Below are 22,748 nucleotides of genomic sequence, written 5' to 3' on the forward strand. Positions count from 1 at the left end.
GGAGTCCCCTTCTCTGGAGATGTTCCAGACCCACCTGGACGCCTACCTGTGCAACCTGGGCTAGGGAGCTGCTTTGGCAGGGGGTTGGACTCCATGATCTCTGATTCCAACCCCTACAGTTCTGTGATTCTGTGTAAACCATTTCACTACTTGTATTTAATTCTTAAGGAAAAGACAGCAAAACCACATGCACAACAACAAACAGAACCACATTAAGAAAAATATAAACTTTCTCAGCATCAAAAAAGTCCCAGTATTTTGTGGTTTACTCACTCACTTGCAAACTGTTTTACAAAATGGGAAAATCTTAAAATCTTAAATAGCCCTCAAATATTAAGTACTGCAAAAACACTAAAGGCAGTTCAGCTCAAGTTGTACTGAAATTCTGATATATCAAGCTCTAGATTCAGTATTCCACAAACATTATAAACCCAGGCTAAACTAAAGTAACTGTCAAGCAAAACACTGTATCTGTTATTTTGTATATTGAACAAGTATAAGCAATAATCTAATATTTAAAATCGTGTAATGTCATACAGCCTCTGGATGGCTACTGTGGAAGACTGAGAATAGATCATTTAACAACTCAGTGATTCAAACATCCAAAGCAAAACTTAAATTAAACAGTTTTCAATCTTCACAATGTATTTGTAATAGATGCCACATACTTAAGAAATGATTTCTCAGATATCAGCTATCTCACAGTTTTGTTTTTTTTTTTTTCCAAATTAGGACTGATTTTTATTTATTTATTAATTTATGCACTTACACTGAAACATCAGGGTCTGGCTTTGCTAGACCCACAACACTGAAATGAGCAAGTTTGTATTGGGGTCAGGAGATGATGTTGTCCACTACACCAAATCATTATTTTAGGAATAGAAGCCAAGTTCCATGATGAAACACAAAAGACGATAAAACAGCAAAACTCTTTTCATGAAAAAAAACAAAGGCAATATATTTAGATAACCATATGTTTAAGCCATGTTTTACAAAATTATCTATGCAACTTCCGAGTAATTCTTCCTCCCCCAGTTCTTAGTTTTCCACTCTCTATCGTCCACCTAAAATCAAATTGGTCTGCAGAGCTGAAGCCCTAAGATTAATTTCAGGTTTGTGATTCTAATAAGGTTAACTTGTGTCCCAATTTGCAATTTTATCATTTATGCCAATATCACCCTTCCAGCTCTTTCTACAATATCTAAAATTAGTTTCATAACCTCCAATATCGGTGAAAGCACTAGGGTCTATGTGTAAAATGTTTCTGAGTGAAGAGTTAATGAGTCCCTATATCAAAGCACTGAGCTTCCATGCTGCCTGAGTGGAACAAAGGATCTAAAATCTATCATCTTTATCCACAGGACATCAGTGTGCTATTTCCTGCACTACTGCATTCACTACATACATTCATTCACACACGGTGCAGCCACTGGCAACAAAGCAGGGAATAAACCTCAAAAGGACATCAAGATCACTTGATGTGGCACAGTGACAAGCTGTGCCAGCCATAAACAGCATACTGGGGTGAAAAGCTCCTTAACCTTCAAAGGTTTACTCTCAACTCCTTGTCTGCTACCACAGAGACTCTTTCCCAAGAGCTAGCAGATAACAATACATAAACAGTTCCTATGCATAATATGAACTACTGATTTTTTTTAACTCTTTCCAAAATAAAAGTAGAAGCAACAATAACATGTTTAAAAGCTGTTTTGGAAATTGCATGCCAATTTTCTTCCCTTTAAATTGTTTTTACTTTAATTATTTGTATATACTCTATGGAGAAGTAAATACAGCATGCACAAAACTTCATAGATCCAATGGGTTTAGAGAAGGACAGAATAAGACTTGAAGGCAATTTTGGACAGAATTCCTAACTTAAAATATAACAGTTTCGTCAAAAATAAATAAATTTCAAACTCTAGCACTTTTCTACCAGCTGACAAAGCTGACTAGCAGACATTAATGCATATACCACAAATTTCAGGTTCACTCAGACTGGTGTAGTTTAAAAGTTAATTGCACAACATACTTCCCTCCCCACAAAGAGAAAGGGAATGAAATAGGAAAAATGACTCGACTGAGGTAAGGAATGATATTGAATACTGATAAAGCCAGGACAGTTTCTGATATGTGTACTTAAATTTGAGGCTCACTCAGATACAGCTTTTGACATGCAAATAATAATGCATAAATCTATTGCGTTTGCCATGTTTTTCATTCTAGAAACCTAACATTATTAGAAAATAGTTGTTACCTTACCTCTATTTTTACCTGGAGGAGCTGAGTATACACGCATCATTGTACACTTGAATATTTTCCAAGTACTCAGTCAGGGACAGACACCTTCTTCCAGGTAAAGATCATATAAAGCTGGCTGACCACGGCCAGTATGGATTACTAAGCAGGTCTTTGCTCATGAGTACTTTTTCTAACTATTCTGATCAATAATTGTAGGACACTGTCTAAGAATGAGAAAAAGCACTTCAAATACTCAGTCATGGATATACAATGTCAAAATAGTCATGAAAAAATCCAATTGGTATGGAATACCAATAAATTAATATTCATCTAATGCACCACACCTCGTTACACAGTAAATGAATTTGAATCTCAACAGAATACCCACTGTACCAGGCTTTTTGCAAAGGAAATATATGTATTATCAATACATTGTCAGTCTGTCTGCTGCCTTAGTATTTTAGTATTTAAAGTATAAGTTCACCTTATTTTTCTGCTACCTTCCCCCTTATATAGATAAGCCATAACATTGGGCAGTCTTATGTCAACTTGAACTTGTTTGCAAGGGAAGTTTGCTTATCATTGAAAGAAATTACTTTTCCCTCTCAGGACAAGTAGTAACTGACTGACACTGTTAATCTTCACCAGTGGTGATTAATACAGACATACTCAAATCATCTTCTATGATCAACAAAGAAACTGAGTGCAATTAAGATGCAAGTCTCAGCTGAAAATGGCTGTCATCCAAAGCATAAAAGATGTGACTTAAAATTTACTTTTATCAATAATTATAGGAGAGAGGTAGATACTTGTGATGTGATGCGTAATCCTCAGAGTATGCTCGCAATACAAAAGCTCAAACTACGTTACAGCATTAAGCTATCCAAAGTTGTTGGGGACAATACTCCTGCAGCAAACATTATAGTGCCAGAACACTACCTCACACACATAGACGACTTCAAGAACTGACATACTACAGCTGCAAATGCTTATTAAATATGTATACACACATGCATAAAGAAAGAGAAACCCCACCAAATCTCTGCTTCCCAAAATTAAACCAGAACAGTTCTAACTCCTTCATTCAGCTCATTTGCCATCTTGCCCAGAAGGTTAGCAGTCAAGCTTTCAAGTCTTCATGCATATGTTAGTCCCCAGGTTGCACCTATTAAAGATAGTACATTCAAAAGTCTGTGCCAGAGAACTTATCCATAATAGAAAGCTGCATTCAGATAGATTTTATATGTGAGTAATTACAGGAGACCTGCAGAGTACACCCTCGGGTAAGTTGAGTTTTGTCTTGGTGGAAAATGTCTTCAGACAGTCTGTTCTCTTAGACTTTCTAAGGATTCAGACAGTGTAACATTTTGCTTGAAAACTCATCTTAATTTCCTCCCTTAACCAGTAGGAGTCCAGCCATTCTCATGCATGAGTTGCTTCTCTCTCTTATGGAAACATACATTACACAAGATGTCTCCTGTATCCAGCTAGTTAATAAACAATTCCTTGCTTCACTGAAGAAGCCCCTGATCCACCTTATCTTTTGGTGATCTGGCTGGCATGCTTCAGTACAAAACACCTTTCACTGAATTTATATTCTTCAATAACCTTTAGGGGCTCATAATTTGTTTAAACAAACAAGAGAAATGTATACAGATCATTACTGATTCTTGAATAAAATGCCACATGATGAGCACTAAACTGCTCAGCTACTTTTGGTATATTCTAAAAAGCATATCAAACTCCAAGACTTATTTTATACTGGGGTTTAATGCATTGAAATTCAAAGGTAAAAGCCCTATTCTGAACTCATAAATATAATTCACAATTAAGATACAGTGAAGTTATTTGGTTTGTTAGGAACAGATTGAGGAAGCAATGTTCCTCCTGCTGTAATGGAAGATCAGGTTCGTGACCACCTGAAAAACCTGAACATCCAGAATTCTATGGGTCCCAATGAGATGCATACTGGAGAAATTAGCTGATCTAGTCACCAAGCCACTCTCAATGATATTTGAGAAGTCACAGCAATCAGGTGAAATCCTTGGTGACTGGAAAAAATACAGTATCACACCCATTTTTAAGAAGAGTAAAAAAGATGACCTTGGAAACTACCGACTTGTCAGTTTCACCACTGTGTCAGAATAGATTAGGGAGGCAGGTCCTCCTGGAAGCTCTGCTAAGGCACATGGAAGATAGAGAGGTGATACAGGAGAACCAGCATGGCTTCACCAAGGACTAATCTTGTTTGAGCAATCTAGTAGCCATTTATTGTGGTGTCACTGCATCAATGGAAAAGGGAAGAGCTACTGATCTCATCTATCTAAACTTCAGTAAGGCCTTTGACACAACAGCCTACTCAGAAAATTGGAAAAAATATCTATTTAATGAGCAGACTGTTACATGGGCAAAAAACTGGCTGGATTAAGACCAGAGAGTGATAGTCAGTGCCTCTATGTCTGGATGGAGGTCAATGACAAATGGTATCCCACAGGTGTCAGTGCTGGGGCTGATACTCTTTAATACCTTCACTGACATTGACAGTGGTGTCAAATGCATCCTCAATAAGTTTGCTGATGACACCAAGCTGCAGGGTGCTGTCAACACACCCAAAGGATGGGATGCCATCCAGATGGATCTAGACAAGCTTAAGCAGTGGGGCCCAGGTGAACCTCATAAGGGAAATGGTTTCAAGCTTAAAGAAGATAGATATAGATTGGATATAAGGAAGAAGTATTTTACAGTGAGGTTCATGAGGCACTAGCAGAGGTTGCCTAGACCTGTGGTGGATGCCTCGTCCCTGGAGACAGTCAAGGTCAGGTTGGGCCAAGCTCTGGGCAACCTGATCTAACTGTATGTGTCCCTGTTCTTTTCAGAGGAGTTGGACTAGAGGACCTTTAAAAATTCCTTCCAACTCTAAGGATTCTATGATTCTCATTATATTCACATCTAAATTTGAACAAACTCACACTTAATGCACAAAAACATGAGGTAGCCAAAAATGGTGACACATTGAGAATAATGAGAATAATTACACAAACAAAAACAAGAGAATAATAACCATAAAGATAGTTTAAAAAAAAATACAAAGTAAGATAGGAGACTAAAGCAGATCATGAGCCTTTTTTTCTCCCCAAAAACATTTACAACTGTTGTAAATCTACTGTCTTTCAAATAAAACAAACTACTCTTAAGGAAATCCCCTTTTTAATTTATTGTGTATGAGAATATAACCATATTAATTCTCACTCTGAATTTGTCATCAGAAGAGCTGAAACATTTTACATCGATTTGATTTTTAGAACAGAAAAGTCAAAAATTAACTGCTATTACTTTTTGCCAACATTTACCATACCTGTCTAGCCTTCAAGATATTCAGTTCATCAAACCCCTCCTGTGACTTTACTTCTAATCCTAACTTTTCTGATTCTTTCTTTGCTCAAATTACATAGGTTGGCACTACAGTTTTGTAGAGTCTCAGAATTTTTGTACAGAGGAGTCAGAAATGCCCTTACAGTCATAAATCCAGACAGACTTTGGCCAATTAGTACTAGAAAAGTGTTTTATAAATACAAGAAAAACAAATTCTGCAGAACGTACATCTACATTTTCTTCCTTTTCTGCTGATTCTCATTTAGCAATGCCATTTCAAACTCAGCAGAGATGAGCTTATTGACTGAGAATCACAATGTTCTACATCAAATCCTGCAAACACTTATTTGCAGTCAGGTGCTAAGTGATGGATGTCCATTAGCATAATGATTCAACAGAAATCCTTCCAAAATCACTCAAATTTTTCACCTAAACCTAGAGTTCACTTTTTATAATCAATTCAGACCAGTCTTCCTACTATACAATGCAAATCTGAAGAACCAGAAGTGAGAAGACAGTTTGCAAACAAAAATGAAAAGCTGCAGCACAAAGGGATGAGCTATTTGTCTCTCTGTTAGTCATCACCAGCATGATATCCATCATATCCTGTAGCTGTCTCCCTCTCCTTGATTGTTCTCTATAAAGACTTTTGCAAGTTTTAAATACCACAAAATAGATGTTGTGGTAGTGTAAAGTGAAAGATCACATAGAAACATTCAACCGTAACTCAAATGTGCAGTCTTTTAAGTCTCCATTGTAGAACATAATTTTCTGGTGCATACTCGAACTTGGCTCTCTGAATGAACTGTCAGATAAAAATCTTGTAAGAATGGATTTGATATTGCAACAACACTCATTCCATGTGCTACAGTTAGTACTGTTCAAACTAACACCTCATGCTTCATATACAATATTGATCTGGAATGTGTGCCATCCATTTTAGTTTTCAGTTAAGAAGACTGATATCATGGAAACTTTGCATATGCCTTGCAAAGTAAAATGTCATATATGGTCTCACATTATAGCTGTCAAGACATACGTTTTAAATTTCAATCTTTTCCAAAATAAAGTTGATGTTAACTCAATTCTGTGGCTTTGAGTAATTTCCATAAAATACTTTAATTATACATAAACTAGAAATAAACTAGTGTCAATGTTTTATGGGTTGGTTCAGCCCAGTTCCCTAATGCCCCAGGAATGGAGGAAAGGAAAAAAGAGAAAAGGGAGATTGGCCTTAAAACAAAACAGCAGCAACGATCTGAGGAGGAAAGCTAATTTACTAAATAAGATATCAGAATGAATAATAACAATTATAATTGGAATTGAAGCTAATAAATCAAACAAAATGAGCAAGAAAGAGTGTCCAATAAAACCTAAGGCCTTACGCTAAACACTGAAGGTGAGATGGCTAGCGAGCACCCACTGTTGGGTCAGTCTGAAAGGGAAAGAGTGTCTCATGACACACTAACAGTTTCTATCTTTCCCTCTGAGCGGAAAACAGAAAAATGCAAAGCAACACAAAGTCCTCTGGGTACATAGTTCTTCTCTTCTGAGACAGGCATACCTGGAGCTATCAATGATTCATGGAGCTGAAGCATTAACTCTAACTCCCACTACACTACATGATGTTATGATGTGGAATACCAATAACAAAAATCATAAAACCATGACAACAAGAAATAACAAAGTCTTAAAGATATTCAAGAAGCCAGAGCAGTTTCAAAGTTCATAAACTTTTCTATCGTATACTGTGTCATGAGGCTCGGAATACCCTTTTTATTTGAACACTGGTGTTGTCAACAATAGATATGATGAGTGGGAATACCAGACAGAAAAATACAGCAACATACCTTTGCTATTCACAAATAATTGGCAAACCTTCCTAATTCATCATGACCACAAAAGAATATGAGAAATTGGAGCTGAACTACTGTATTTGCTGCCAGATAATATCTTCAGGAATAAAACTGGACAAACTATATCTGAAGTGGTCAAAAGAACTTTTTGCACTAATGCAAACCACAATTCATAGCTTAGGTATCTAATGTCTCTAGATCTCTGATAACACTAAAATAATGACCAGTCAAAAAAATTCAGATTGACTCATTTGTAAGGGAAGAGTTAATAATACTGAAGACCAAATTACAGAGAAAAACCTGTGTGCTTGTTAGCGATGGTGAAAAAACTCATGACACGAACACTCTCGTTGGAAGTTCAAGAAAAAATTCTCTGTTGGTTCTTGTGCACGTTTTCCCTCTTCCTTCTATTGAGCACCCCTAAGAGTCTGACTTCTATTTTCTCTGTAACATCCCAGAAGGCACCCAAGAGCAACAAGACCTTACCTTCTCCCCCTAAGACCTAAGTCCACCTTACATCTCTCTGCCTCTTCTCACTTGCCTTGCATACTGTTTTCCAGTTAACTGACAGCTTTTCACAGAAATCTTACACATTGTAAGAGCTAAAGGATATAGTCTCTTCTTAAGTCAAGTCCAACCTCTTTTGCGTCATGCAATTACAAAACTCCAGCCTGCTTAGCAATATTTCCTGTTTTTCAGTGTGTGAGTTTTGGTTTTGTTTGGCTTTTGTTTTGAAAAAGTAAGAAAAGTGTTGCTTTGGGGGGAAAGATAAAAGAAAATGCCAGAATTTGACCTTATTTTCATTCCAAGACAAACAAAACCAAAATGTTTGGAAAGAACACAAAAAGAATCCAAAATTTGTGCAATGTAATGGTATAAGGCCATATTCCAACCATTTAAAACATATCTGAGCTTTACAACAGAATTCAAACTAAAACCACTCAAAATGCTGGCAATGAGTACTAGCGTTGTACTTGGCTTCAGAAACATTCTGCAATATATCCTGTGCTTCCACAAGATTCTGAACATTTTAAATTCTTCTGTACCTGATTAAGACCCTCAGTCATTCACATTAGGTCTGTATATTGGACTGTGGCATTCCTCATGGTTTTTTACACCTTTTCTAAGTCCCAGTGAAACATCAACAACTCCCCAGCTCATTTAAACCCTGCAAATGTCACATCTTTCTTCCAACATGAATTAACGCATACAACATCGGAAACACAAGCATTAAGCCACATTACCAGATTCAACCTCTGGTAAATTTGTTAACTACTTTACACAGAAGGGAAAATAAATCCAATAGTGTTTTACCTCCAGCCCCTTCCCTGCCATATCAGGAAAAAAAAAACACACCAAAAAAGGTTCCAAAAGTTTCTAGTTTTAGTCTCATTTTCCCACAGAAACCAAAACTTTCAATAAAGCAATTTTTGTCCAAGATCTCATTAATATTTTATCTCAGTAGAAAACAGAATTCTATCCTCTTGGAAAGCCAAGCTATTTTGAACTACCCTGCAATAGTGAACATGAGTTTAATTGACATCCATACCAGGTAAGGATATAATCAGTTCTTAACTTCCTCAGTGAGAAAAATTAACTCTTGCTCAATTTCATTCTTTTCCTTCTGAGAATAGCAATAGTCAACCAAAAATTCAGATCTATTAGCGATAAAATATATTGATGCTGTTTCTACAATTCTTGAATACATCCTACTGAATGTCATGAGGCCTTTCCCTCATTCCCCTTTCTTCTGGCACCAAGATTTGGCTCCCTGTTCATCCCATTCAACAGTTTTCACAAAACCTGAAAACTACCTAAGACAGGTTAATTCGGTGAGTACTTAAGATACAGAAAGGACTGAGCATGACATATTATTTCATCATAATAGTTTTCCTTAAACATATAGACAGACAGCTAGCTGTACTCACAATGTGCAGTTGCAGAAAATCACCGAGTCCAGGGGCACTGTCAATCCGTACAAGAATGCCATCCTTCACTGTTGTGCTGAAGCCCACAGCAAGACGGTCTGTCCTTGTGCTTGGTCTGTCATTAGCTGGCCAGGTGTACAAGATGAGGCCTCCACTCTTCCCAAATATATATGTGGCACCAGCTAGGAAACAAAAAATTCAAAGAAAAAAAGCATTAATTACACATTTCATTTATTTGTCAACTCTGGAAATAATTCTGTGTCTTTTGAAATGAATATATGAATAAATATATGTAAAAATATAAGATAAAATATAATAAATATGGAAAAATATAGGACAATGTATATTAACATCTTCTCTTTTGTGACAAATGACGTTGTGAGCCCCCTGATATTGATAAAATCCATTATAAGGTACTCAAAAAGGTTAAACTTCTCTCTCCTGCCTATTATGTACATTCTTATATAAAAATGCAAGTTTCCATTTGTGGAGCCACAACTCTGGAATGCTAGAGTAGTTGTTTTTAGAACAGAAGAAGACATAAAAATGAAATAGCTTTAAAAAAAAAATCAGACAAAACATATCTGTTGCTTCAACATTAGCTTTATGCTGTTAGACTCTTCCTTATGGAAGGTGCATCTCTCACATGAGCACTGACTCAAGAATACAAATATTTCCAGTAAGTAATCTAAATGTTCGTGTATGTTATTCAGAATATCCTCATGTTCCTACAGGTATAACAGCAGGAGAACCACAAGTGAATAAACAGTCTTTCATTTTTGCTATAAATCACTACAAGCATTTTTACTGTATGCAACCTGTTACAGTGTATTTCAGGCTCCTAATAAAAGGTTATTTCAGTTCCTAAATAAAGGCAAGCAGTCTTGGAGATAAAGTGGAGAGCTAATCAATAATTAATATTTCATTAGTCCTTAATGTCACTAGTCCAGATTAATCATTAATTTCATTAGTCCAGATGATGCCCAATAGCACAACACTTGAGAAAGATGAGGGAGGGAACAACACAACAACAACAGATCACCCAAACCAGACATTGTTACAGAAACATGGAATTTAGTTTCATCTGGGGATTCAAAGGAAATATTTGGCCTCTTGGAGGCTGCTGTGTCTTCAAGTTGATGACGGTTCACAGCTGGGGACTTTTTTCAAAACTTTTTAAGACTTCTTTAGATATCTAGGACAGATATTTCCAGCACTATTTCTCTTTACAAGTCAGCCTGGAAATTTGTTCCTTGACCTCTTGTTTTGTTATGTGTCTCTTTTGTTTATTTATTTATTTTTTCCTGGTTTATTTTTTGGACAACAACAAACCTCTACAGAGTTGAACACTGTCCTCCACATTCACAAGGGCAATCTCTGCTCAGTAAGAGACATGCAAGTGAGGGATTTCACTGCAGATAAAGAAGCTGAGAAGTATTCAGAAACCACCTTCTCACTTGTACACAACACTCCAGTTTAGGTGGGGGATTTTTATAACCCAGCCTCTGAGCCTCTTTGAAAACACAACTAAAATCACCATCCTGGATCCAAAACTTCAGGCAGGTCAGAAATGTGTCTCAATGCCTCAGCTACCTACTGCACCTGAGTTTGTAAGCACTATAATAAAAGATGAGAAGCTACAAAATAGAAACCCAAACCACTTGGCTCTCATTTCAGCATCAGGTTATGAGAATTGCATGAAGTACAAGGAAACTGGGTACATTTTCCAGTTTGAGAAAAAACATAAATAATGCTATTGTTTTTCCCCCCAGGTGTATGAACCAGCAATACGCATCAAGTAACCCTGAAGAGAAAGTGTAGTTAGTTGCAGAAAGAGGATGGATTTTTCACTGAGTTAACAGAATACACTAGCATAATGGAACTCTGAACACACAATTTCATTTTCAAGAAGGTTAATTCTACAGACTGAACTCTATTTGCTCATTTAGCTTCAGACTCAAGATGGAGAATACATAACTTGCAAAAAATATAGAAAAAAAATCATAAGGTCATTTTAAAACCCACCCCGACTTACTGTACATGTAAACCCACCACATTACTGGTGAGTTATCCATGGCTTCTCCCATGGCCTGTCAAATCAACTGCCCACTATAAACCACGTTACAAATATCCTCCTTCAAATCATTAGCTTGTTCTGAAAGTTGTGAGTTTGCACTACAGTCTAAAACAAGGCACAACAGTTTGTTAAGTAAAGCAAGATGAATTTATTTATTGTTAATGAATTCATGGATTAAGATTTGCTTTCTAAAACTATTCTCACTTGAATTACAAGGAAGTTTATATACAAAGACAAACTTTAAAGAGAGTTCCACAGTGCTTATAAAAAGACAGATGATTTTTCTGCCTCTCTAAGAGCCATTTGGATGCAGGTAGAACATGTCAGAGCTTCTGTGAATGCCAATTATAGCCAATTATGTCTTCATAGGCCTGTCATGGGACTTAACTGATTAAGAGAGCTCATTTTTTCTCTCAAAGAACAGATTTAATTTCTAGGCTTGATGAAATTCAGTATGTACAAATTTGTGCACATAGCACAATCAGATACAACAACTTAAATATTGCTGGCCAAATTAACCTGGCAACAGAAAGCTCATGGCATGCAGGTGCTTCTTTATTCATAGAATAGTTTGGGTTGGAAGGCACTTTTAAGTTCATCTAGTTCCAACCCCTCTGCTATAGGCAGGGACACCTCCTTCAAGATCAAGTAGCTCAAAGCCTCATCCAGCCTGGCTTTGAATGCTTCCAGGGAGGGGGCATTCAAAATCTCTCTGGGCAACCTGCTCCAGCGTCTCACCACCCTCACAGTAAAAAATCTCTTCCTGATATCTACTCTAAGTCTACCCTCTTCCAGTTTAAAATCATTTCCCCTCATCCTGTTGCTGTCTGCCATTTTAAAAACCACCTCCCCAGCTTTCCTATAAACGCCTTCAGGTCATGGATACTGTCCATATCAAAGTTGTTTGCATAATAATAGTTGGGCTGGTTGGCTTGTCTGTGCATAACTGAATCCACAACTATTTGCTGGGTACCGAACATCCCCTTCCTTTCCCCAAGGCTAGGCAGGATGTGCATTGCCATGTTTGGAAGCTGATGGTATTTCATCATCACACCGAAAACATCTTTTCCCCCCATAAGTATGAAGAGAATGTTAGTCTAATCTAAACAACACAAGGTATACACATTAGGTAAAAAATGGGGAAGAAGGATAATCAGAGTCACTACTACAGAGCCATTGCAATAGGGAAAAAATATATATATATATCCATACAAACATTTTACTTGAATGCTTCTACTTTACTGTAGCAGTTGTGAGTTTATGGAGTTTGAAACAAGATAACCGAAAGTGACAAAAAGTAGAATTACAACTCTGGACTTCAGAAAGGGAGATTTCAACTTCATTATAGTGTGACAAAGCCATGAAATCTCTGATTGGCCTTGTTTAAGCTGAAGCAAGTGAGCAGGTTGGGCTAGTTCAACTCCAGAAGTTCCTTCCAATCTTAAACCAGTAATTATGTTTTCTTCGTCGTGCAGTACACAATTGTAGACTAATTAAGTAGAGTTATAAAAAAAAGATGAAATTACAGTCTGTTCAGCTTGAGATCCTCTCGCTGTACCTAAGCTTTGTCACACACTCCTTTATTACACAGTGCATGCATTTCTTTCCCCCAAAGGCATTCTCTATTCAAGACTGACAATTGACAACACACTGTTAATGAGCAGCTACTTGATATTTAGTTTTTCTCATTGTTCAAGTCTTAGTTATATACCTCATTTAATAACTCTAAAACTCCAACTACGCCCTGAAAACAGGGAATGGGTATCGTTTCACTGTTTCCACTGAATTGCATACATTACAATAAATAAATAAATAGTGCATAGAACAATATCCCTACTCTGCTGATAGAAATTCCATTTCTCAGTGTGCTGTTGCTGCATTTCCTATACCAACACAACAGGTGAAGAATATGCGCAGCTCCTGTGCTAGGATGCTGCATGCAAAATTCACAGGCCAGAGAAAGTAAGAACTAAGTAGGTTGCTGAATGTAATGCTTCCTATTTATTTCCATGAAAACTATTATAGGTACTACTACAAAGAGCACAACAGCAAAATTTGATATAGCAAATTCTCAGCTAAAAACATTATTTTTCAACAGTCACCATCATTAGCTAAGAACTGCAGTTCTTCCTCTGAAGAAGAAATGAAGAACCAAAGTTCTGCACAAATGTGCATGGAAACTTTTTCACAGTGAGGGTGATGGAACACTGGAACAGGCTGCCTTGAGAAAGGTTGTGGAGCCTCTTTCTCCGAAGATGTTCAAGATCTGCCTGGACGCCTATCTGTGAAACCTGGTCTAGGAAGCTGCTTTGGCAGGGGGTTGGACTAGATGATCTCTAGAGGTCCCTTCCAGCCCCTACAGTTCTGTGATTCTACAGTCACCACTGCCAAAATACAACACCCATTGTCTCACTATGCTAACATTCATTGTTTAGACTCCATAAATCTGCATTCAGTGGGCACCATTTTTTCCACAGAGAGAAATTTGGTGACACTCTGCTGCCATGTGTCACATATAATGGAATACAGTCGGGAATGTTCAATCTCTATTGCCATACTAACATCAGCAGCCTCTGACAGCATGGGTCAACAGGCATTAATTTCAGAGCAGCCCCATTTAAAGCAAAGACTCATCACAAAAAAAAATTCTAAAAAAGTTATCAGCAAAGTTAAAACACAAAGCAAGAAAAAACTCTCAGTGAAATGCTTTCAGAAAAACATACTTGAAGTTAGCACTGCCACCTTTAATTTTAAACTAGTTATCACTTTTTCTAATCATCACTCAAAATCTTCAAAACATGTCTTCAGGAAGAGTGTCCTTCAATCAGGGCAGAACTGCAGCAGCTCCACCCTGCCTAGAATTAATCCTGTAAAGCAGTAGAGAACAAGTCTGCCACACTTGCACAAGATCTAACTTCTGTTGTCCCTTATGGATTCTGCAAATCTCCTGATGTTAAATAAAAACATTCTCTATTTGCATTCAGTAAGCCATTTTGTCAACAGTCCACTTTCTCAGCTACACTGCAACTCCAACACACTCCTAACTTGCTGTCAGAGGGAAATACAATGTTTGACAGATACCACAGCCTGCAAACTATAGTGGCAACTGCACGTTGGGATGCAAACATGAGTTTAATGGACTATAAAGAAAATAGTTACAATTTTTAAAACCAAAATGTACCTCTGGCATGAAAATTGCTATAAGATGTAGGCCAATTTAAATGCTGCAACAATTACCTGAGTCAACAGAACAAAGTTTACCAGGACCCCACTTGACTTCACAATGACATTGTCACAGGAAAAACAATCTCAACTGGTGTAATTTCACTTATACTTTTTGACAACTAACAAATTTTTAATTAAGCATAAGGAAATAAAGACAATAAACAAATGAACACTTCAGGAAAATTACCTTTCCTCCCCCTTGCCCAGCCTGAAGTGCTGGTCTCCAAGGGCCTTCCTAGTGCTTTGCACTCCACACCCAAAGGATGCTTTACTTTCTGTGACTATATAACCCACATGAAAAAAATTGAAATCTAGACAAAAGCAGTATTCATCAGAACCAGTCTTACTTCTCCTAAAAACCCTCTCTCAGGCACTTGCCAGTACCAGAGCCCCATTTCCTGCCTTCCCCAGCTATTGAGTTTAAAAGATCTACTAATTCCTATTAAACAGGTGTTTGCATTAAAAGAATGTTGAAAAAGTTCATAGGGATCTAATCATGACAATCTGGCTTACTTGACCATTCTGTCACAGGATCCTTCGTAGGAGAAAATGAAGACAGATCTGATACTTACTAAATAACTGCTGAAATATTCTTTTATTTATTAAGGAGCTTAAAATTGTCTGTGAATAAAAGTAAACTTACAGCCATGAAAGACATAAAGCTTGCTGTCTAATCCTCAAAGAAGCAAGCTTCTGTTCACAAGAATAGTTTACATGAACAAGCTTTTTCCACTCAGGACACTCGCACTTCTCTGAGACCCAGATTGAACACTATACCCCTCTCATTTCTCATGTATTGATTGATATGAAACAAATTTCTTTCCACCATTAACATGCAAAGGACTTACTTCCGTAAAAGGAGGAAGGGTTAGGAAATCTGCAAGACTAACACAAAATGGAAGCAGCAATTCGGATCATGCCTTCCCTCTTCCTTTGTCTTTTTTAATGACAGCAAATTAATATGAGTCACTTTCCTCTCAGTATGTGTGCATCAGCCAGCAATTGAATCAGACAGTATGCTGCTTCCTATTAGTTACACTGCATTAAAAAGACTGGAAGAAAAAGGGGGGGGAGGAACAGAGTTCCAAGATACTTTAACTATGAATTTCCCTAAACTTAAGATAGTGGGAACAGTGGTTTTTCACCCTGATCCGAATTTGTGGTGGGAATGTTTGCCATCTCAGAAGGAATGCAAGGATTAGCAGCTGACTGAAACAGACCCAAGATGAACAAAGTCATATCAACTTAAAAATAAAAGATTTCAACCAGAAAATATTTTTATGTAAATGAAAATATTAACAAAGGATATGTCAACTAATTCATTGTCATATCTTAAGCATGACTATGATCTTAAGTAGACACCCAGGGAAAACTAAGAAAAGAGTGAGCTACTTCTTCAAAGTACCTACCCAGACTGACTGAGCCTTTTTAGCAACTGATTCAACTCAGTGTGGTTTGTTAATGCAGTAATCCCAAACAGACCTAATTTCAAAGTACTTATCCACTCTCCCCTTGAAAGCATTGAAAGTTTTGCATTCAAAATAATGGCTTACAAATATTTAGCAATTGCTTAGGTAAATCTGCCACTGATGTAGCAAACTGTACACCAGACAACCATGTGCCCCATCAAAGGGGTTCTGACAGCATTCCGCACTGTATTAAGAAGACTACAGCCAGTAGATGAAGTAAATATCCCCCTTTTATCAGTGCTTGCTTGACTGCAACTAAAATAACGCATCCAGTTTGGGATAATCTAATACAAGACAGACATTGTCAAACTGAAGTAAGTTCAGTGGGGGCCACAAAAGCTGTCAGAATGCTGAAGCACCTGTCTTGTGAGGACAAAGGAATTGGGCTTATTCAGCTCAGAGAAGACAACTTTGAGGGGACCTAAGGTCAATCTCACAGCACCTGCATGGAGGCCAGTGAGAAAACTAAACTCTTAAACTCTTAAGCTGTGTGAACAGCTTGAGAACAAACAGCAATGAACACTGTTTGAAATAAGAGATTCTGACTCCACACAGAAGGGAAAATATTCTCATAAAAGACTGACAGGCAGTCAAAAAGATCCAAGGAAATCTGGGAGTCTCCATGAACGGAGTACTCAACATATGACTATGTGAAACCCCAAGCAACCTGATCTGACCTTACAGATAACCCTGCTCAGAGCAAGGTTTTGAAGTAAAGACATTTTGTGGTCCCCTTCAACCTGTTAATCATATGAATAATTACCTCCTTTGTTTTTCATAGTTGCACTTTCTAAATAGATTGGTTGCTCACTACTTCTCATACTGAACGATACAGTAATCTGTCCCTGTATTTATTCGCAGTGTCAGTCTTGCCTTGTAGACTGTTAAAACTCTTAGCCCTCAACTCTTCTCTTTCAACAGAGACCAGCTGAGTCAACAAATTCAGCCCCCACAGCTTTAGGCAGACATATAACAGACATCAATCTAGAAAAGGTTCACAAGGGCAATCCCTCCAGGACTTATCTGTGCACTGTAGCAAAAGAAAAAATATCCTACAAAAAACATGCACTGCTCATAACAAATAGAGAATTTGCATTAGACAAAACAAAAAAAAACACAGAATGCACCAAAAGAGATAAAAAGAAATCACAAATAACACAATTGAAAAATGAACCACGAACTTCGCTTAGTAGAAGTACACAGAGAAGAATGTCCAGTTACTCTGTTTCTTGCAAGACTGGTCTAGGAACACAGATATCAGGGACAAAAGTTACCCACTATTCAGAGAGAGTCTTAATTAGGTCCAGCTGTGACTAAATTCAACAAAGGTAGATGGAAGTACTTAGTTCCATTCTGCTGTCAAAGAGAAATTGGAATTGGAATGTGATTTCTTATTTCATGGCATTTCCTAATAAAACAGCCCATAGAGAGAATATCGTTGGAGAAGCCCACAAGGCAGTGTGCCAGAGGAGCTGAACTCAGAGACTACTGTTAGCAGACAGAAGTACAGTAGGATTCATAGAACATTTTGGGCCTGAAGTGAGAATCGGTATGTTAGTTCACTACAGTACCTTTATAGAATTTGAATAAGATGGCCTAGGTACAGCTCACGATGAATGGAAGCTGAAGTGCTACTACTAATCCCACGCAATTAGCCCTTCTCTAAAATAAATAAATAATCTCTCTTTAGTTTTGATCCTTAAACTGTGTCTTATTGCATTAAAACAAAGTATGAGGAAAAAAATGGAAGTACAAACACAAGCTGTTTTCTCACTTTCATTTACTCATCTCATGTTTAAGACGACATCTAGCTTCCAGAATACAAGATTTTGCTTAAGTGTAGGTAATTCCTCATTCACCCTTACAAATCTGTTTACATTTCCACAGTCACGTGTTAAAACTGTAAACAGAATTTACATTTCTTGTCTCCACATCAGGAGATCAAAACAAAAATTTGAGGCTTGAATGCTGAAAAGGGCTGGACTCAATACTAGCTGTTAGATATTCCTCAGAGTCACAGAAAGTGTTTAAATTGCTTCCTAAGTCAACAACACAGATGGGAATATGAAGCAAGCTTTCCAGTGTCTAACTTGCTGGCCATTAGCATTTCAGTTTGGGTCAGAAGCACGCTATCAGAATGGAATGTAATAATTTTGAAAGCCCACTTTCATGCTACTTATTATTGCAAACGTAAACCAGTTCCAACTAAACAGAACTGATTTGGTCTCTGAAGGAAAGCTAAGCTCAGAGTTCTGAGCTTTTTAACCTCATATCAAATAGAACATCAACTATCACAACTACTGGATGGCCAGCAAGAGAAGAAATGTATGTTTCAAAGCTCATCTCCCTTATAGTCTCCTTACCTTTCCCCAAGGTCTCATAGTTGGAGTGTAAAAATGTAACTACCCAGAGACGAAACACGAAGCACAAACCTTTCCATAAACAATATATATCATCTCTTAAAGGTTTTTTTTCTTTTCTCACCACCATGAAAGGACAATAACCATTAGGAGAGGTGGACCTACATGAGGATTATACAGGCAATCTGTTTAAAAGGTATTGTACCAAAGTAAAAGGCAAGTGTAATGGTTGTTTAATCATTCTCACCATGAAGTGCCGGTTCTTTAGTCTCTTATGACATTCATGAATGATGCAGAGGGCTGGCATGATGAATGCAGAGCAATTCCAACTGACAGATACTTTCAGAGAATTTATATCCCTCCCGCACTCCCAGGACAAAAGGACTCTTGAGCTGAGTTATCATTTGTTCCATGAGAGGATTTACAGTCTTGCCAGTAACTCCTTTTACCTTAGCCTATAAAACATTTATTTTGATATACTGATTGTGACCATTCAAGAACAATTGTATCTGAAGAAAGTCAGTTTGGGAGAGAAAAAGCACCATGGTCCTGAATAACGTACTCACCTTGACATAGGACTTCATTCCCCTCAACCAGTCCGCTTTGTCTTTACTATCAGCTCTTTCCCAGCATCCTCTGCTGTTCTTATTACAATCATAATATCCCTCAAGGGAGACATCTAATATCCCATGCCTGACTACCTTTCTTTCAGGGTAAAATATGAAGTTTAGAAGAAAAAAATAAATCAATGACTATAGATCTTTCTTATAATTCCGCTAGAAAGCAGCTTCACCAGGCATCAGTTTTCACACCACACTAGAGTGACCTATAACTTACAGCCATGGGATTTCAATGGCAGAGTTGTACCCAGGCATCTTCTGGAGAAGAAGGCTGATACAGGAACACAGGAACATAGCATCACAGCCCCAACAACACTGGACAGCTAAAATGTTCCTACTACTGTGATGTGCGCATCATCAAATAGATTGTGCAAGGCATTTTGGCCTGCAAAAGGCCAAAACTTCTTCCCTCTGGCAGAAGCTACCAAGGGCTCTTAGAGCTTTGATATTCATCCACTCTGAAAGTTTTTCTGCTAGCGTGTTTTCCCAAAAGCTCATCAGTTAGAACTTAGATTGTAAAATGCATCATCATCTCAGATGCCTAGAGTCCATGGCCTTCAGTTGCACGGAGCAATATTCTCACTTGTGTGAGGCATTTTATTGAAAGGGTTGTGGGCTGCTCACGTTCCTCTAATGATAACAGCAGATAACAGCAATTTCTCTATGCTTCATTTTGAAAGTATTGGATGACTTCAGACAAAAAACATACAATCTCTAAAACAATTTCAATTACACTTTTTGCTACATTTTTACACCTGTATACAGCAGTTGCTCTATAGTACTCTGGTACATCCTACTCTTGAAGAGGACTCATAAATTAAAGAGAAAGAATTTGAAATGTCTTTGAAATGAATTTATCATTGCATTTAAAGGCAATGCATAATGCCACCACATATATTAGTAGTCTACCATAGCATTATGTTAGACAAACATCTACCTAGACAAGGAAAATGGACTCAGTTATCTATATGGTATTCAACAATGTATTACTAAGAAGTTTTAGAGAATTCAAATTAGTAAGGCCAAGGAAGAAGCTAAAGCTGGGCAAACACTACTTCATATCCTCACCCTTCACTCAAATCATTTAAGTGCATCATCTCCATCACTGTTTCACAGTCAATTACCAGCTGTAGGCCCAATAAAGCAATAAAAGCCATCTAGTAACTAAGGGAAGAACACTTCTTTGAGCTCACCTTTCAGATGCCAAAGGCACACTATTCTATAGAAAGTTCAATTCTGGACTTCGTAAAGATGGGACAGAGAAAAAATATCACAAATAACCCAGAAAAACAAATCCCAATGTATATTTTATTCTCTCCTGTGCTGTAAATGCAAACCATGGGAGATGATTTAGTGAAGGATTGTTAAGTTAGGGTAGTATGGTTAAGTTGCGGTTGGACTCAATGATCTTTGGGGGCTTTTCCAACCCGAGTGATTCCATGATTCTATTCTATGATTCTTGCATGAAGTCAGTTTTATCGTAGAAGGCAGCGAGATTGATCAGGCATAGAAAATCCATGGGCTGATACATGTTAGTGATTTCTTTTTTAGCTTCTAGGCTAATTCACTCTGTAATCTTCCTAGGAACTGAGGTTAAGCTGACTGACTTGCAGTTCCCCTGTATCCTCCTTCTTGCCTTCCTTGAGGATGTAACACGTGCCCTCCCCTCTCCTCAATCAAAATCACAGAATGTCAGGAATTGGAAGAGACTTTGAAAGATCACCTAGTCCAATCCCCCTACCAGAGCAGGAACACCTAGATTAGGTCACCCAGGAATGCTTCCAGGCAGGTTTTGAATGACCCCAGAGAAGACCTCACAATGTTTCTGAGCAGCCTGTTCCAGTGTTCTGTTACCTGTACTGTAATGAAGTTTTTTCTCATATTTATGTGAAACCTCTTATGTTCCAGCTTCCACCCATTGCCCTCATCCTATCACTGGAAGTCACCGAGAAGCACCTGGCTCCATCCTTCTAACACTCATTTTTTTTTTATATATTTATGAACATTAAAGAGGTCACCCCTCCATTTCTTCTTCAAGCTAGAGACCCAGTTTCCTCAGCCTTTCCTTCCAAGGGAGATGCTCCACTTTCTTGACCATCTCTGTGGCTCTGCACTGGACCCTCTAGAGCAGTTCCCAGTCTTTCCTGAACTAAGGAGACCTGCACTGGACACAGTATTCCAGATGTGGTGTCACCAGGGCATAGCAGAGAGAAAGGAGAACCTTCTCTTGACTACTAACCACACCCCTTCCAATACACCCCAAGGCACCATTGGTGTACTCGGCCACAAGGACACAGTGCTGGCTCAACATTATCCTGCTGTCCACCAAGACTCCCAGGTCCCTTTCCCCTGTGCTGCCCTCCAACAGGTCAGTCTCCAGCCTGTGCTGGTACCTGGGGTTGTTCTTGCACAGATGCAAAATTCTATACTTGCTCTTGGTATATTTCATTAAATTTCTCCCCACCCAACTCTTCAGCCTTTCTAGGTCTCACTGAATGGCAGTACAACCTTCTGGTATATCAGCCACTCCTCCCAGTTTTGTGTCATCAGCAAACTTGCTGACTGTTCCCTCCCTCATCCAAATCACTGATTAATATATTGAATAGTACTGGTCCCAGTACCAACTCTTGAGGAACTCCACTAGATACAGAACACCAACTAAACTCTGTCCCATTGACCACAACTTTCTGGCTTCTTTTCTTCAGGCAGTTCACAGTTTAACTCACCACCTGATTGCGCAGACCATGCTTCCTCAGTTTAGCTGCCAGGATGCTGCAGGAGACAGTGTCAAATACTTTACTAAAATCAAGATAGACCATATCCACTGCTTTACCATTGCCTATCCACCTGGTTATGTCTTTATAAAAGGCTATCAGGTTGGTTAAGCATGACTTCTCTTGGTGAACTCATCTCGACTGCCCCTAATGCCCCACTTATCCTTGATATGCCCAATATAATCATTAGTAAAATTTTCACTGTTTTGTTTTTCACCTCCTTTCTCTCCAAGTATCTCACTTCTCACTATATATATATATATATATATATATATATATATGTGTGTGTGTGTGTGTGTGTGTGTATATATATATATATATATATACATACACACACACATATATATTTAAGATCAAAGCAGCACAGTGGAGCTCTTGGATCTTAATATTTCGTCTACCACAGAAACAATTTCCTCCCTTAAAATGTACTATCCTCAATATTCCCATCAAAAATAGATTTTCCCATGTGACAACTCAGGAAATCACTTTCTGAGTATACAAGCTTTAATTCATCTATTCAAGAATGTGAAAACAAATGGAAGTTCCTGTTTCAAGGTCTCACACTTCATTCATCAAAGAGCAGAACCTAGTTTTGAGCTATGATTACCTTTTACATGCAACATATCAAGTGTTACCAGTGTTCTGCACCTTACAATGCCATTTGCTTGCAAATCCACAGAAGTATCTTCCTTATAATGGGAATGGACCTAGAAATAGAGTTCATTCATCTGATCTTTTCTCATTCATTGTGACCACATCACATGGTCTCTGATGTAGTACACTTGAAGCTATAGACTGGTCCTTTAGCTCAGCTTTGGTCTACCTTTAG

General features: G+C 37.9%; 1 protein-coding gene across 12 annotated transcripts in view; it reads right to left on the reverse strand.

Moving 5' to 3' along the window:
• The window catches only part of NRXN3 (neurexin 3), an 877,901-nt gene that overhangs the window by 228,205 nt on the left and 626,948 nt on the right, over positions 1 to 22,748 (reverse strand). For all 12 annotated transcript variants that reach the window (XM_065751885.1, XM_065751877.1, XM_065751894.1 and 9 more), the window contains one exon: positions 9,395 to 9,576. In XM_065751885.1, coding sequence (XP_065607957.1) covers positions 9,395 to 9,576 — 182 coding nt within the window. The remainder of the gene's footprint in view (positions 1 to 9,394; positions 9,577 to 22,748) is intronic.

This window comes from Cyrtonyx montezumae, unplaced genomic scaffold, assembly GCF_038088225.1.
Source record: "Cyrtonyx montezumae isolate F1298 unplaced genomic scaffold, pur_monq_1.0 scaffold_10, whole genome shotgun sequence".
NCBI classification, from domain to species: Eukaryota; Metazoa; Chordata; class Aves; order Galliformes; family Odontophoridae; genus Cyrtonyx; species Cyrtonyx montezumae.